The sequence below is a fragment of the Pogoniulus pusillus genome, chromosome 11 (assembly GCF_015220805.1).
Source record: "Pogoniulus pusillus isolate bPogPus1 chromosome 11, bPogPus1.pri, whole genome shotgun sequence".
Taxonomy (NCBI): domain Eukaryota; kingdom Metazoa; phylum Chordata; class Aves; order Piciformes; family Lybiidae; genus Pogoniulus; species Pogoniulus pusillus.
Genome location: NC_087274.1, coordinates 21,284,587 through 21,302,289, shown reverse-complemented (window position 1 = coordinate 21,302,289; position 17,703 = coordinate 21,284,587). Strand labels below are relative to the sequence as shown.

The 17,703-nt window shown below is 38.3% G+C and overlaps 2 protein-coding genes across 14 annotated transcripts in view; both read right to left on the bottom strand.

Moving 5' to 3' along the window:
• Window positions 1-3,098: 3,098 nt before the first annotated feature.
• On the bottom strand, window positions 3,099-5,903 carry FGFBP2 (fibroblast growth factor binding protein 2). The gene is made up of 2 exons (XM_064151814.1): window positions 4,223-5,903; window positions 3,099-3,469 (listed from the first exon to the last, which is right to left on the bottom strand). Exon 1 carries the CDS (start codon window positions 4,842-4,844, stop codon window positions 4,236-4,238), a length of 609 nt encoding a protein of 202 aa, XP_064007884.1. The 5' UTR covers window positions 4,845-5,903; the 3' UTR covers window positions 3,099-3,469; window positions 4,223-4,235.
• A 1,070-nt stretch (window positions 5,904-6,973) lies between these two features.
• Window positions 6,974-17,703, bottom strand: part of PROM1 (prominin 1) — a 64,950-nt gene continuing 54,220 nt past the window's right edge. For 6 of the 13 annotated variants that reach the window (XM_064151394.1, XM_064151392.1, XM_064151390.1 and 3 more), the window contains 10 exons: window positions 16,877-16,969; window positions 16,123-16,140; window positions 15,709-15,762; window positions 14,255-14,335; window positions 14,101-14,169; window positions 13,475-13,567; window positions 11,866-11,981; window positions 10,708-10,776; window positions 8,689-8,724; window positions 6,974-8,463 (listed from right to left, as the gene is read on the bottom strand). In XM_064151394.1, the coding sequence (XP_064007464.1) occupies window positions 8,706-8,724; window positions 10,708-10,776; window positions 11,866-11,981; window positions 13,475-13,567; window positions 14,101-14,169; window positions 14,255-14,335; window positions 15,709-15,762; window positions 16,123-16,140; window positions 16,877-16,969 (612 nt within the window). In that variant the 3' untranslated portion in view covers window positions 6,974-8,463; window positions 8,689-8,705. The other 7 variants (XM_064151396.1, XM_064151398.1, XM_064151401.1 and 4 more) reach the window with 5 other exon arrangements.

Below are 17,703 nucleotides of genomic sequence, written 5' to 3'. Positions count from 1 at the left end.
AGAGAAATCTCACATCTATGTCCTGCCTCATGCTATCAAGGGAATCTGGGGATTGCTCCTGTACTTTGGTAAGGACAACATAAATCCTGATGAGCTAACCTCCTGTTTGGAAGCAGACGAAGGTTTTGCCTAGTAAAGAACCACCTTCCTATAGCAAATTCCCATACTGTCTGTCCACAGCCTTCAGAAACTGAGCTCTAGGTTACTTATAGAAATATTTAAAACATTTAATAGATAATTAATATCACCTGATTGGCACTCACCATCCCCTTACACCCCTGAACAAAGATGGCATGAAGAGATGGCATCTCTGCTGCCTGTTCTCACAGCTGAACTGGAAATGTCCACCGTTCTCCACAAGGATACCCAACGTGCCATGACACAGGGTGAGTTGGGGGTGCACCAAACACAGGCATCCACCACTCTAGCATTAGACTGAGATGCAAGAAGAAAAGTAACATTTGGACAGTTTCTGCTCTGAAGGAACAAAAGATTTTTGAAGGCAAACAAAATTTATGAAATGACCCTCACAAAACCATTTCAAAGTCATGATTTAAAGAATAGCATAACATGGAATGACTACAAAGGGCAAAAGCAATCTTATCTTGGCATACTTAAGAGTACTTCCCTGGTAAGTTGCACCCTGTACCTGTCAATGCACACTCTGCTCCTCCAGCTTTCCCAGAGCAGCTGCTTACTATCTGCACAAAAAGTTTTTACCTATATATATACACACATATATCAAATCACAGAGCAGCTTTTAAGTACTGTTTGCTCTTTTCTTTGACAGCTCTTTCTCCTTTCTCTGAATCATATTTAAGGTAATGAACATAAAACAATAATGGTTTTAATTAAATATGAGCATAACTAGACCAAGAGACACACTTCTGCAAGCAGATGGGAGATTTACATTAAATTATATACTGGCACACATAGGCAGGTCTGTATTCACCAAGCACTACTTATACATATATATATATATACATATATATATATATATATGTATGTATTAATCTGCATTTTGCAGTATGACAAATTTACAGTTAGAGAAACTAATGAGCTGTGGCCAACCAGATATGCACACAGATAAAATATGGTAAGCAGCAAGATGTGAGAAAGAGATGAATGCCACTACTGTCTCTATATGCACAATCTACAGATTTGGGGCAGAGTGAACCTGTGGAACAGGCTGGCTCTGTTTGAGAGCCCTCACAGCGTAGGCTGTGAGGGGTTAGATTTTGTTCCCATGTGTTTGCTCCCCTCACAGAATTATAAAAACATGTTAAATTCTTCTTTCTGCCTAAATACACACCTAGTACTGCTTAACATACTGGCTCCTGTGGAAACATCTGCTAGCAGAGCCCCCTTGCATGTCTGTTTCCTAACATTTTCAAAGAGGGCAACTGTGCTCATCTATGCCAGACAGGCAAGAAAGTCAGGTTAATATTTCTTTTCAGTGTAAACATCTTGAAATGTACAAATGGAAGGCAATGTGGGAATAAGATTCATTACAACTTTAAACAACTTCTGCTACTGAGAAACTAACCTGCAGCTGAGTAGTAGTACTCTGGTGTATTCAGCCTTCCTTTCTAGGTCTACAGGCTGACAAGTGATGCACACACAAAGCTGTAGCAGAGGGCACACTAACAGTTGTTATCTATCTCTTTGAATAGCAACATTCTGTATTTAATAGCTTTAAGATAACACAGGAGAAAATATAGATGTGATGACATAAAAAAAATTATTACATGAAGTTTTCCTTTCCAGATGGGTTTCTTTCCCTCTCTATTTACAACATGCCTTTCTTCCCACAGATACTGAAGCCAAATTTCTACACTAGTTTCTAGTCTGTGACAGTGTGTATTCTCTGCTTATGTGAATCATACTGAAAACACACAGTATTCTCTGCTATCTGAGATCACAGAATGCCTTAGGTTGGAAGGGATCCTAGAGATCATCTACTCCTCTAGTTGAGAGGGCCTTTCAATCAGACTTGGCTGCTCAAGGAAGGCCTCATCCGATATGCAGATGATTAAAAAGTGCCATTATACAGCCCAGAAAATTTGTCTAGTGGTAAGGGTTTGGAAGTAACCTTTAATTTTGGATCCTGGGTTCTGTCCAAGTCAGAAACACTTGGGACAAAATGCTACACACACACATACACAAAAAAAAAAAAAAAACCAAACAAACCCAAACCAAACCCAAACTACGAACCTACAAACAATCAACCCCCCAACACTAGTTAAAAAAAAAATAGTGAGGAAGAAAGAAAAAAAATGTGCCCATTCTGTCAAATCACTTTGATTGATCTACTGCACTTGAAATGAACTATGTGCCTGCCAAAGGACACTGCTGTTGCTGAGGTGAAATATGCAATGCTCTATAAAAAAGTTTTATAGCTCCCTGAGCTGCAGGCAAACAGAGTTTCTGATTTCTTCCAGTGGAGTAGTTCAGTAACATCCAGATTAGTTGTTGTTCCTTTCCATGTACTTCAAGAGGTTTGGGGACGGAAAATATTTCAAAAGTAGTTGGTGCAAGATAAAGTTTAGTGACTGCACAGACACAATCTGCAACTCTGAAGCTAGAGTTACAAATCCGAGTAAAGCTGGAAAAGTACTTGAGTGCAAGCCTTGCAGAAACAGTTTCATGACAAGTACAGAGCACTGCTGATTTTTGTTTTGCTTTGTGTTCTGACAAGATTCATTTTAAGTGCCAATGTGCACAAACCAGGGTTACCATTCAGAACACTTACTGAGCCTAAACACCAACATTACGGCTAAGAGATCCTAACAGTACTGAGCTCTACAGATGTATCATAGATGGACATTTTTAATCTGCTATGTTTAGAGATAGATTCTTACATTACTCCCTCATTTTTCCAATCTTTTTTCCCCTTGCTGGCTGAAACTTACCTGTGTAATATAAATGTTACAATACCGACAATCTTTCACAAAAACATATTCACAGTGGGAAAACAGGAGCTCAGATCTGTAACTCATCCTACACATATTACCACCATCTCTTTAGAAACAAGCATCAAATACCATGACTCATACAAGTAGCATCATTTCAAATGTTAAGAAAGCACACCAAGTATGTTTTCCAAAATCTTAGCTTTATTGTTTGCACTAACTGTAGCATCATTTACAGCTTTCTCTCTAGCAAATGGAAGTGAATCAGCACACACACAAACCTATTCAAGGTCAGCACTCATAAAGTGGAACCTTGGCTACATAAATGCAGCACACTTTGGTGTGTGGCAGACTCAGGAACACTTTGTTATCCAAACACTTGTAGTAGTCACTTCAGTTTCATGCATTTTCCGAGGGTTGTTAAAAAGTAACATTTTAGGGTGCAAAGAGAAAACAGCTACAAGGTTTACAGAGGTGACTCGTTTTGAAACCAAAATTCTTGCGTCTAAATCATTAAACTACAGCAAGGATCCTTCTTCAGCTGCAAAAATTTTGCTCTGCAAAACAGAAAGAACAGGGGAAAACAATTAGTTACTTTGCTGTATTAAACACAAAGAAGATCATTAGCAGTCTAAATACTTTAAGCAACCTGCTGGTTTGTGACGCATCTATTCTCATTTCTGTCAGAAATTTGCCAGATTTAGCTGCCAGTTCCTGGCTTTCTCTCTCCAAGCCTAAATGAAATCAGTATAAACCAAATCACTTCTGTGAGGGCTTTGAAACCCTGAGACTTTCCAGACAAGAGCCTGCACATGATCCCCCTCTATTGCCTCTGCAGAAACAGACCATCAAACCACGACAGTCTGGATAGTGTTAATTTCTGGAAGACATTTAGAAACTGATTTTTAAAATGAAAATAATTTTATTAGCTAGCAGTTTTGGTGCACATCAAACTTGATACAGCCTCTCTGTTTCTAAATTGTTCCAGTTGATGCACCAGTTGATGCACTTGCTACTTTGCAGGCTTAAATCCAGAAGTCAGCACAAGGAGGAAGGAATGACAGAAGGCAAACCACCAGCACAACTCAGAACTGAAATTATCTAGTATTAGCAACAGATAGGACAAATATCTCAGCACATACTAAAGACCTCACAGGAGGCTGCCAGGTAGTCAGACTGTCATTTTAGATTTCAGTGAGTAAGCCTAGACCAGCTCTGCTCACTATCCTGAAAGAACCCCCTGAGAAAAACAAAACTAAACCAGGATAACTTTTAGGTACATTCTGCTGCACTGCAAGGCAGAGTCTTACCTGAAACAAATCCTTAACCCCTAAAGATGCCAATAATGTAGGAGCAGACATCATGAAGGGATTCCCAGCAATGTTCCCGTGCCAGCTTCATTGCTTCTGTTTCATTTTCAGATGCTTGGCCATGCTGGGCTGGTGGCACTGGAGGTTTCCCTGCTTTCTTAGCAGGGCTTTTCCCTGCTCCCCTCGAAGAATTTTTCTGGACTTTGTCCTGTCTTGCTCCATCTTCTGGCTCCATGCCAGCAGCTATTTGCTTCATGAGAGCATCTGGAGGAGCCTTTTGGCACATGGTGGTCTTCAGCACTTCTGAAGATTCACAAGCATGCGAGAGCTTCCGAAGTTCTGCAGTGATCTGGTTCCAGTAAACCTTTGGATTGTTTCTGAATGCACGGCAGACAGAGGGCTTGCCAGTGAATTCACACCAGTAGGATATGCCTTGGCTTTTGCATTCAATTCTAAGTTTCATCTCCTCATCCCCACTCACACTCATCCTGCAGTTATCTTTGGTTTTAGTCCGAAAATTAATGTCTCCACCACTGGTGCTCCTTTTCTTTGGCTTCAGCTTCTGCCCCAATCCTCCCATACTACAGATCACTACTAGGAAGAGAAGAGCAAAACTCTTCATGGTGAGAGAAGCTGTCTGAGATCCTGCAACAGTACAATGCCAAAACCTCAAACTATCAGGTAACTGGCTGCTCACAATTTAAAGGCTTGGTGTACAAAGAAGCCTCTCTCCAGTGAAGTGTCACATGTAAGGGTTTTTTCTACAAAAATCATCAATCACATTGCAGTAGGCATGTGCCCATACCTGACAGCCTGAGGGAGTGTCAAATAAGCTGTGAACTCCCAAGAAGGTAACAAGACAAATCTTGCAAATGCAGTTAAGCACAGAATGATTGTTGTATAACCAAGAAGCACATTCCTATCCAGGATGAACCTGTCAGATTTGATTTTCAACAGATATTTTCCATTCTCCAGCTGCTTTACAGCTATATTCCTGCCAGGGCTTACAAGACCATACAGAAGCAAAAAAGGACAAAAGTGCAACAGAAATCTATGCAGCTACATCTGGATGCTTATAAATGTGTCCTATTAACACAGGCTAGTTTGTGGAATGGGTGTTCGGTGGAGTTGCACAGTAAAGACACAACTCAAGTACTCTGTCAGCACCTGACATGCAGTGGGGACACATGGAAGAAATCAACTGCACATTGTCTGAGCCATGAAAGATTTTTAGACTTACAATAATTAAGCAAGATAAGGAATAAACCTTTAGTAAGATTAAATACTGGAGGTCTAAACATAAACCAACCATTTCTTATCATTGTCACACTTGTCACACAACGGGTTACTCTCAGTCATCAGAGCAAACCAACAGAAGTAGTTTTTCATGAGTCTCAACAGCAGAGAATAGACTCCAAGCAGATTAGACAGGTATTTGTCTTTTACCACTTTTCCCCCCTTCCCCACATATAGAATGTCACAAAACAAAGGCAAGAGAGTAGAAATACTTTAGTGCAGAATCCTGTCCTAGCAGTTTCTGAAGTAACTACAAACAGAGCTAAGAAAAATCATGGGAAATCTCTTGGCATTCTGAAGGTCATGAGGTAAAAATCTATCCCATGCTGCTGCAAGCCACATTGCTTTTCTGCTAATAAGACCCCCACTAGATACTTCTTTCAAAGACTTGTACACTACATCAAACCTGCTCTACACAGCTGCTGGAAGGGGGTGTGTGTGCATTATTTAAGTGTGTTTGAATAACTGTAGCATGCTAGCAACCATGAGCCATACATAATGGAATATCTGCTGCAGGTAGGTATTCTATTCCATTTATGGGTAGCCTACTTCAGATAGTTCACACTTCTACTGTTTTCTGAGGAATCTTCTCATCTGTCACCCAGCCAGAAAGAAGAATCTTGTTGCCTACCTCACATTTCATTTCAAAGACTTTAAATCCCTGCTGCAAGCACTCAAAGACCTCGTAGCGTTTGTCACACAAATACATTATTTACACTTGGTTAAGCACAACAGCATTAACAGTTAGAAACTAAAAGGCTTTCATCTCTCTTGTTCTAGTAATTGTAACAGAGCTCAAGACTACTGAAAAGTTACTTTGTACCAGTTTCAGATCTCTTGTTCTGGGAGTCTGAAAGCTGTAATAATGAAAACAAATCAGACTATGAGGATGAGGACAAATACTAAAGCTTGGACTCAGAAGCTCTGCTATAGTTATACATTACAGATAATAAGTTACTGCCAAGTGTTTGTCTCACTCCCATCTGACATTTGTGTCCTTCAGATGAACCAGCTCATGGCCTGTTCTAGCAGTGGAAAACGATTGTCCTTTTACAAGCTAGGATGCCAGCACTAAACTGTGGGACCTAGAGAACCACCAAACTTTTACTCCTGCTGCCAGTGCAAGAGAAGCCAACAGAGGAAATGGTAACACCTCGAGGACTTGCAGGGTTATGTGGACATCTTCCAAAACACTAGATCCAATCCTACCATCTCTGCATAAATCATCTCTTTTGTGAAAGTCAGAAGCTCTCTCACCCAGACTCAGTGTTCTTTTGTTCTTTCCTGCTCTAATTCTTGGTCTCTGAAGTCATTAATTGAAGTCAAATATAGTAGAGTTTTATCAGAGTAAAAACAAAACAAGCAAATAAAATATAATTTTCCTAAGATTTTAGCTCATTGCAGCTCTTCTGAGACAAGTCTACACAACAAAACAACTAAGAATCAAACATCAGGTAGTTAAGCAAGTTCTTTTTTATTTAAATGAACTGGGAACATTTTTCTCAAATTAAAAATAGAAACTTTTAAAAATCTGCAGCTCTGAACATTACATATACACATATGCTACATACTGTCAATTAGAAATGTTTCCATTTCTGACCTAAAAATGAAAAAAGATTAAGGTTATTTCAGATTAAAGACTCTTATCACTTCTCGTATGAATGTTTTACAGCATTATCTCTACTTCAAGCCAATGAACCTTGTTGAAAACAAATGTCACAATACTGATATATCAAGAGACACTATTTTAAATTGATTGCTTCACCTGCTGGCATGTCTCACTCTAGTAACATAGGTACTTTTGGCCATGTTGATGAATTCCACTGTTTTAACTAATTCAGCAATAAAACCATAGGCCTAAATTCAAGGCAATAACTCTAACCAGTACAAATGTTAACTCCAATTGCTAAATACATTTGAATTTCAATATTGGAAATCATAGTTTGAATATATATATATATATTTTAGCAAAAATAGGATCACTGCCCCCTGAAAGAGACACAGCTCAACAGTGATACCACCAGGGATGTGACAGAAGTGAGTGTGAAAGACGAAAAGCGAGACAGAGAATGTAAAGCATTCTAAAAATGACCAACATATGATATCTCTCATGCTCCTTTTGAGTACTATTGTCCTCTAGAAAGCTTAGCTTCTTTTGCTACATTATACATCACACACACACTGCCCATCCCTCCCACCCAAAGAGCTTCAAAACAAACTTCACCAAGAAGTCCCTTTTTTAGGGTCTATACTGCAAACCCCACTAAACATTAAATAATTAAAATGATTTTTTAAAAAAAGAGAGGGAAAAACCAAAACTGCAACTGAACTTTTCAGAGACACAAAGAGATAATGCGGATCCCATTACACTTCAAATTTAGTCCAAATAGGTCATTCAAGAGCACCAAATAGCAACACTGATCATGCTGGCAAATTTGTTTGTGAAGAGTATTATACAGTATTAAAATCTTAACTAAACACTTCTACATTTTAAGAAAAATGTGTGTGTGTGTATATATATACAAAAAGTCTCTGTATACAAAGTGTGTTTTTATGTAAACGTGTATGCACTGTATTTAACACAAACCAACACTTAAAGAACTCGACCAATTGTCAAAGGATTGCTAGGCAAAGGCTGTTAATCTAATTAATTTACACACTGTGATGTAAAGTAGAAAGCCCAGTGTAAAAAAAGTTAAAAAAAACAACCAAAACCCATTTTAAATTCAAGCCTTGAACAGTGGTTATTTGAGAGGCAGTGCCCTGATTGCAGAATCATCTGCACAGTAGTTTATGGCATAACATTCAATAGTACAGTTGAGACCTACAGTACAGGTGAGATAAAACAAGTGGCTCAGGATTTGGAAGATGAATGCAAATGCCAATACACTTGGAAGATTGGTGACATATTCCTGCAGAGGAATCTTGAGTCTCATTTGTGTAGCCTGGAAATAATCACAAAAACAATTCAGGAAAGTTTGATGGAGACAGAATTCTAATGTAACTGAAGCAGAAGGCAGGCACAGATTTTCATGTGAGCATCAATATGCTTCAGTAATGGTTTTATATTTAAACTTTACAGCACTCACGTTACAGAGAGCACAACAATCTTCTTAGAAACAATTAAGTGATAATAAACCTAGAATTGACTTACAGAGCTTGGTACTTACCCCTTTTCCAGTATGTGTTACCACTGTTCCACAGAGCTACGCAAGAGAAAACACAGGCCAAAGCCATCATTATCTTCTGTGTGCAAACAGTACCTTAACACTGCGTCTAACCAAGGCAAGACAAGCTCAACTGCACAAACTGTTCGCAACCTCTTATCCATTTAGCTAAGAATTTTTCAGATAGAAGGAAACAGATTCATGGTTTTCCCCCACCAAACTTTCTGTTTGTCTCTGTTTCATGATAGAAAGAAATCCTGGATTACCTATTTTAACACCACTACTTTGAGGGAACTTAATCCAGCCCTCCAGTTTAGTTCTAACAAAAAAAAAGGTGTCTGCATTTCTAGTGACTTGCATCTTTGAGAGGTATATAAAACCACTTTTATGAAATAGCTACACAAATCTAAATATACCTCATCTAGATCTCATACTTAATAAATAGATACTTGCATTTCCTCTCAGCAAAATCCAGTGGATTCTGAAGGACAAAAAAATCCCATGTCTATGGAATTCTTTACACTTGCTTAAGTGCAGGTGTCCAGAGATCTCTCCAAAGTCTTAACAAAGTATTTGTAAGAAATAATTTGTAATAAATGAGAGAAAGCAAGGATAGCATAAGAGCTAAGAGTTTAATTTTAATGAAATTAAACCAGAATTCTTTTGCTATGGGAATCTGAGACCGAGAAATTCAAAGCATATCCCTCATATAATAAGCAGTTTTCCAAATTATCTCAGTGCATCAGAAGACAGCACTGCTTCAAACTGAATCTTTGCATTTTATTATGGAGGCCCATTTTTGAGTAACTTAATCTAGAAAAAGCAAGTCAGCACTGAACTAGCAGGTCTTTGTTTGAAAGATTATTTTAGGTTAGCAATTTTTAGCTTATTTATAATCATTTTATTAAACTATTCACCAATCACTGAAATGTCACAGAAAAGATACTACGAACCTCAAGAGTATTAAATATTCCTATTAAACAGTCAAAGACCATAAAGGGACTTTTAAGGTCTGAACAATCACTACTTTTTCCTCTTTTTAGATATTGAAAGTTCTTAAAACAGAGTTCTCAGATAGGCCAGTGGAGAATACTTTTAAAGTCCCTGAAGGTTGATTTAGGGAGCATTCACGTTACAGAAGAAACCGTGGAAATCATGACCATAATTGGAAGGAAATGTGGAATCAAGATTTGGTCAGTAAATCATTATTGTAAACTACAGTTCTAATAAATAACAACTGGTGCTGACACAAAATCTGGCAAGGTTGCCAAACTTCGATCTCTCTTGGTATCTACCCTTCACCAAAAGAGTGGTGACATCTTATTTCTCTGCCAGTGCTTCATCCAGACTTTTCAGTCATTAAGTTGTAAAAGTAAAGGCACAGCAGACCACAAATTTCAATCATAAATTAGATCCTTCCTTAAGTAACTTAGACATTTTGCAAGCTAAAATTCTGATGTTGTGTGACATCCCATGCTATCCCTATGGAAATTCAGCCTCACAATTAGCTAAGGTTTTATAGCACAGAGGTAGAAAAGAACACAGATCTCCTTTTAAAACTTAAGTTGAATTTCTCTGTTTGTGATGTTGCATTAGTTCTACCCATGCAGAAACACCCATTTTTCTCTGTTCACGCTCTCTGCATACCCCGTATCACCTGCTTTTTGCACAGCAAAAAGCTTCTCACCAGCAAAAAAAAAATTACACTCAGGAGCAAAAATGTATCCCACTTTCAACTGCCAACAGAGTACTTTAATATTTTAATCCATTTAGAACCTCCCACTGCACTAGATAAATACCTAATTACCTGGATTTTAAGCTCAAGTGTAGGCAACTACTCTCATGTAAAGAACACTTGAGAAATATAAATCATACAGCATTTGCCAGAGTGAGCAATCATGCAAAAAAAACCCCATGAATAATTTAGTGATTCACTTTAAAAACGTGCAGAAAATTGATAGGTGATTAATGGAGTAGATAGATAAGGACACACGAAGGCATGCAGCTTCAGACTTGGTTTACCTTGTAAAAACTGGATTGTGTACACCATATAAATGCTCTTTATGATAACCATTATTACCATTTTCTGTACTGTAACAAAAATAAATACACCAAGAAAGACCATGTTAATGATAAGATGCACTATGTACAGTATGGCTTTAAGAGATGTACAGGAAGGATGGAGTTCTGTGCAAGACAAACTGTGTTTGTACAATAGAATATAACTTTTCCTTTGTGACGTTCAGGAGTTACAGCATAATTATACTTCTACATTTTAAAGTACGTTTTAGTGTTCTCCCAAAATCAATTATTTTGTTATTCTGGTTGAGTTGGATGCTCAGTCTGGTGAAACAGAATGTGTTACCTCTTCTTTTGAGGTAATAAAGTACATTAAAAATATAAAATTATTATATTCAGATGGGAGGGTATAAATACCAGTAAAAATGTGTAATGTTTTCATGGGCATAGTTGTGATGCTAAAAAACACAGAAAAAGAGGAATAATTAACCAGACAATAATAAGTGAGTGATTTTAGTTGTACATGCCTGTTTCTGCTCCACTGACTCGTGAATGTGCAATGAAAAACAACCAGTGTGAAAGCTGAGAAATGCAGTGCACAGGCTAACTGAACAATGTGCAAAACCAAGAGGAAAACAAACAACAGAAAAACAACCAGTAAAACCAAAACTGATGAGAAAATACGTAAGAACAGTTATCATAAAGTAAAATGCCAAGTCCCTGAGACAGAGGAACTGCAATTGAAAAAGGAAAGACTGGTTAGGAATAACTAAGGCAGAAAGCAAGCAAGTAAGCTATTCAAGGAGATTACAAAGCAGGCATAATTCACCTTAAGAGGTTATTTAGCAAAGCTAATCACTTGCACATTTGGAAGATACTCATAGAAATGCTGTACATGAAGCTCTGAAGGCCTCATTCTGAAATAAGTTTCTTAAAGTCAGAGCTGGCACTATCTGCACAGAATCATGGCAAGCCAGAACAAAAGCCCACCTGCACGAAGCATTTTGCAGACACCAACCCACATTTGCAGTGTTTCACTAGAACACACAATTCTAATCTGACACCACAGAAGGTGTAAGGATTATAGCACCTTCATGTGAGCCTAGAAAAACAACATTTCAACTCTTTTGCCATCTAGCTGGCTTAAGAGCATATACTTACTCATCATACACATCCTCTGTATCCATTCTCCGGTAGTATTTGGAGAGTTTTACGGCAAAAATTATGGCAGGAATTAAAAATATTGAAGAGCCTCCCAAACCAAACCAGAAGGTATTCTGAAACACAGCAAAATCCAGGAAAACTGATCACAGAGAATTTGATCAGGAAAGTACTGAATTCTTGCTTGACATTCTAAGCATTGTTACTGGAAGAACAGAGTAGAAATCACAAGGCACTGGTTTTGTGGAGTATTTGAGGCTCCTACAATAGCATGGATCAGGGCACGTTAAGTGTTCTCTACAGCCAGCGTAAACTAAAAGCAAGACCACCACCAACTTACAAATGTAACCAAACAGAAACATATCCAAGGCTGCACAGCCACAGTGCCATAAGAAGTCATTTCAGTGCAGTCAGCCTTGGGCTAGAAAGCAAATTTGTGCCTCAGCATTACTACACTAGCCACATTAAAGCATCAAGAAAGAAATTAATTATTTGTCTTTCTTACAGTATTTGTAAAAAAATTGAGTTCCCAGCACTTTCTCAAGGTACCTTTTAACTTGCTAACTTGCAGCCTGTTTGTGTAACTAATTTCATTATCATACAGCTGAACTGAGCTATCACCAGATGTTAAAATGATGATTTATTTAAATATGACTTGTATTGGCTGGAGGCACTTTGACTTCTAAGTGACTCAGCTAAATTGTATCATCAGCAAAATCATGGCCCATCTCCCACCAGATTACACAAAATTGGCTACACAAAGAGGAACAGAAGCTCTACAACTTGCAAGGTAATCAAGGAACACAACACGATTCTGGCAGGTTAATGATTATTATCAAGGTTAAACATTATCAAGTTCAGAGAGCTTTGGCTTTGCCTGATTGCATGCACTTACTGTTGGTATGATTAGGACCTGTCTAAAACTGTCATAAAGTTAAATAACATTTGGAAAGTGGTCTAGACAGTTTCCAGGTATGTGGCTTCTCTTCTCTTTTTAATATATGGTGTCCTCTTTCCAAGCACTTTTGGCAAAATGAAAAAGCCAGTACTGCCCCTATATACTGCTACCAGCTGTGTTCAAAGTCTCCCCTGTACAAGAACGAATCAAGATCTGTCTGCTGCAAGTCAAGTGATAAAGCCTCATTCTGGATTTCTAGATTCCAGGGAAGATTCTTGAGAAAGTTTTTCCTTGGAATTTCTCACTCCATGCCTCTAATTCATCCCCTCAAGCCAGAAATGGTAACAGCTGAAACTTCAGGTTTTTATGCTTTTCCATTTCAAACAGCTCAGAATCAAGGAATGAAACTAAATCACATCCTTTCCAGAATTCTTATTCCAAACCAGTAGCACTGTATGTACTTAACTATAAGAACAGCTAATTTTACAGGTTAATAATAGAAGCTGGAATTTAAAAGAAACCTAAACCAAGTTCAGCACTAGTTTAGACTTTGGACTTGATCCAGATCAGAGTAATTTTTTCCTCATGTAATTTTCCATGTGTTATTTTATTATCATGCTTTGGAATAACCAGAATAATTAAATGCAGATTTATGTTCAAAGAATTTCTTACTTGATGCTCCAATTTTGAGCAAAAGGAAATATTTCTTACCACAGAATCAGTTATATAGCTGCATAAAAAAATATCTACTGCTGTATCTATCACATTGGCAATAGGCTTGCATGCTGCTACCTCCATGGCAATCTGAAAGACAGAGGAAAAAGAAAACAATCAGAAAGCCCAAATCAACAGTTTGAAATGTTTAACATGATCCTCAAAACTTGCTTACAGGTGCAGATACTGTTTGCCAAATTGTTACTTCTCACCCTATCCAAATTCAAATTGCAATGGGACACACTACTAACTGAACATCTTTAAAACATCAAGCTTATTTTCCCCAAAGGCTGCATCTGAAGAAAGAAAATGAAAACGAGATGCTAATGGCATCAGTTTGAACTAAGGAGGGTCAGGCTCAGTGCAATATACCACAAATGGTAGATCTCAGGCCAGTCCTGGAAAAATGTTGTTAAATTTCCAACTCATTATTTCTATTCTACTTCAAACAGCAGAAGTATTTATGGAAGACAAGTTTTCCCCTTCATCATAAGCACAAATATCTTATGAAGTGAAGATATGAGAGCACACTACTCAAGTAACACTTTTATTCATTTTTTGTGGTGTTATTTGTTGTTGATTTTTTACATTCAGGTTCAGTCCATGAGGTAAAGGCACCTTACCGACTCCTTGACCCACTCAACGTACTGTTCAAAATAGCCAATTATGGTATCCATGTACTTTTTTGTCTCCTAGAAACAGACAAAAGTAAGTGAACTTCTGTCTCCATGACATCATAAATTAAAGTGCTTTGTATTTTAATCAAATATAGCTTACCTGGACAATAACTAGAGAAGCATTGTTATTTATGAGCAGCTGGGCAGTATTAACAGCACTAATGACATTTTTCACCTTACCCTGGAGAGGAAGAGACAGTGTTTAATACAAATAAATGATTTGCAGGAGGTTGTAATGGCTCTGCAGCCATTGTTGGGAACCTTTTCTCTTGATAAACCAGCCTCACTGTCCTGTAAAAGTTCTGGACAAGCTTGTAAAATGGGCCTATGTGAACCTCATGAGATTTACCAAGGCCAAGTATAAGGTCCTCCACTTGAGTTGGGGCAGTCTCTGGGATTAAGAGGCTCAGGGATGATGTGATTGAGAGCAGCCCTGAGGGGAAGGACTTAGGGTAGTGATGAATGAAAAACTGGACATGAATTGAAAGTGTGTGTTCATCGTCCAGAAGCCAACTGTATCCTGGGCTGCCAAAAAAAGCATAGACAGCAGGCCAAGGAAGGTGATCCTGCCCTTCTGCTCTGGTGAGGTCTCATCTGGAGTACTGCATCCTGCTCTGGAGACCTTGGCACAAGAACATGGAGCTGCTCAAGCAGATCCAGAGGAGAGCCCCAAAACGAATCACAGGGCTGGAGTACCTTTCCTATGAATCAAGGACGAGACAGTCAGCCCAAAGAAGGCTCCAGGGAGACTTTATGGTAGCCTTTGTGTACTTAAAGAAGGTCTATAAGAATGATGGAGATAAATGTTTCAGCAGGGCCTGCTGCAACAGGACAGGAGGCAGTAGATTTACACTAAAGGAGAGCAGGCTGAGACCAGATATAAGGAAGAAACTTTATTCAATGAACGAGTTTAAACACTGGCCGAGGATGCCCAAAGAGGTGGTGGATGCCTCATCCCTAGAAACATTTAAGGTCAGGTTGGATGGGGCTCTGAGCAACCTGATCTAGTTAAAGATGTCTCTTGTAACTTTAAGGGGATTGGACTAGATGACCTTTAAAGGTCCCTTCCAACCCAAAGAACTATGCAATGGTAAAGAAATGTGCTCTACTGGGAGCTGAGCTCAACCACCTGACAAGATGTGGTTAAGAATGTGATTCAGAAGTCTTTTCTCACTTTTGTTTTTCATTTTATTTTTTTTGGTAGTCCCATCCAAGTTCTGCATTCAAGCATTCTAGAAAAACCTCCTACACTTTTAGGAACATGAATAATACAATAAATGGAATTACGAGTTTACAACTCTTACTTCAAAAAATAGCCAAAACACTTTTCTTCCTCATTACTTTCTCCTCTGTAAGGGAGAGAAGGCCAGGGTAGTAAAAGCTGTTCAGAAATGATACCTAAATCCCTGTTAGCACCTCAATGCATTACAATCTCTTCCAGTAACAGAATAGCTAGAAATAGAAAAAGCTGTGCCAAAAATATATGTCCTGCTTATGTGGTGGATGGATTTAAAGCACAATAAAATGTTACTGTTGCCAGAAAGAAAAGCTTACCACAAGTTCAGATGATGTCCTCTTCAGTAGCCTAATGCTCTGATTTAAAGTGCTCTATTAGAAAGGAAGGGGAAGACTCAAGTCATTTCCAGAGGTAAAAGCCCACCTGTTTAAACATTATATGCATACTTTGACCTTTTAACAGATTATTTTGTTACTAATAGAGCATATCACATTATATATAGCAACAACAATTACACTAAACCTAACATACTGTGGTTTTAATTGCTGAATCATTGTTTCACCAACTGCACTACATAGTTATGGATTGCGTAAAGGAAGACTTCAGATTTAACTAAAGTCAGTAGCAGTAAACTGACAAAGATTTATCTGGAGGGAAGAGAGAACAGCTTGAAATCAGAAGTGTTTAGAGTAGTCTATATTGTGCAATTTCAGCAGACAAAAAGCACTTACCCTAGCTTTAACATATTTCTTGACAGTCAGTTTTGTAAAAGGAAAAAGAAATGAGAATAATTAGGAGTTAATTAAGAAAGAACAGCACAGAATCAGAATGAAGCATTAAGACGACTTAATGCTTTTCCCACAAGGAGGCTTTTACAGGGGCAGTAATACTGTATGAACTAAAAGCATCCATGTTATGTTGAGGGGAAAAAAATCAACATCTTGCATGTATGAGATTCACAGCCTGATACAAATCATACAGAAATCAGTGCCTGGTAAAATCAGGCAGAAGAAGCCCTTTCACATCTTTCATAGAATCAGTAAAAAAAGACTTTTCCTTTGGCTCTAAATACGACTGTCAGGAATTTCCAATTCCAAAAGTGGGAGGTGACTGCCAGCTCCAGGAAATAAAGTCTGAAAATGGTACTGCAGGGAAATGGCAAGGAAAAAAAAAAGAAAGAAAAAAAAGAGTGATATAGGGATAGAATTTTGCAAAGTTTTCCTCTGCTTCTTCTCTTATTCATAAATGCACAAAAAAATCCACAGGAAAAAAAACAGTAAAGAGAAAGGTCAGGGGTTTAGACAGTACTATAAAGTACTATTATTACAAATAGGAAAACTATATATTAAACACATACTTTAACCAGATTACTTCTCAGTGGCAAGACAAACACAATCTGTGCTTGTCTAATAGTTTAAGTCCAGCTTTCTAAAGTGTATGGAAGAGATTTTGCAAATACGTTTTAACACTGCTTTAATATTTTACCATAGCTTGCTCTAGTGGAACAACTTGCTGGTTGTGAATCATTCGAATGCTGTTTGCGTGTCCTTTTAAGGCATTTTCCAGTGCTCCTTTTGGCTGCAAAAAATGCAATTATGCAGAATTGTTCAGCAGTCTTCAAGCTTTCCAACAAAGCAAAAAGCGATGAAAGTTGCACATTATATTCATCCACTGCAGAATAGCTGATGCTAACAAGAAGACATGGCAAACTGAATTCCTCAGTACAAGGAGCAGGGTGTGTGGGGGCAAATAAACCATTATATTAATAATACAGACCTCAGCAACCAAAAGATGATACTGCTTTTCTGGCTGTGATATTATCAGCACATATTCAACTGAACTGTCATACGGTGCACTAACATTTGAAATGCAGAAGACGAAGCATATCCCCCTCTCACTTGCCACAGGCCAGGCTTCATCACAAGAACCTTGCAGCACTGTACCCGAGCTGTGATGAGCATCTCCTAGTCATAGGTACTGGCTTTTCGTTTGGATGTCAGCCTGAGGCACTCCTTGCTTTCTGAAGGGTACAGAAGTTGCAGTGTTTTCAGCCAGCAACTTGGAAGGGCATTTGCAGAAGCAATTTTTCATTCTTGCACCTCCTCCTGCCTTTCAGTCAGAAGATACGAGATTGTGCCCTAATTTTCAAGTGTGAATGCCTGTCTGGAGCTCACACTGTAAAAATCTAATTTTACTCTCAGAAATATATTTCTTTTCTGTTTCTTTTTGGTGGCAAAAATCACTTGGCTCCCTGGATACACACTGAATATACACTGCAAGTTCCAGTTTGGAAGCTAACAATGGCTCAGAAA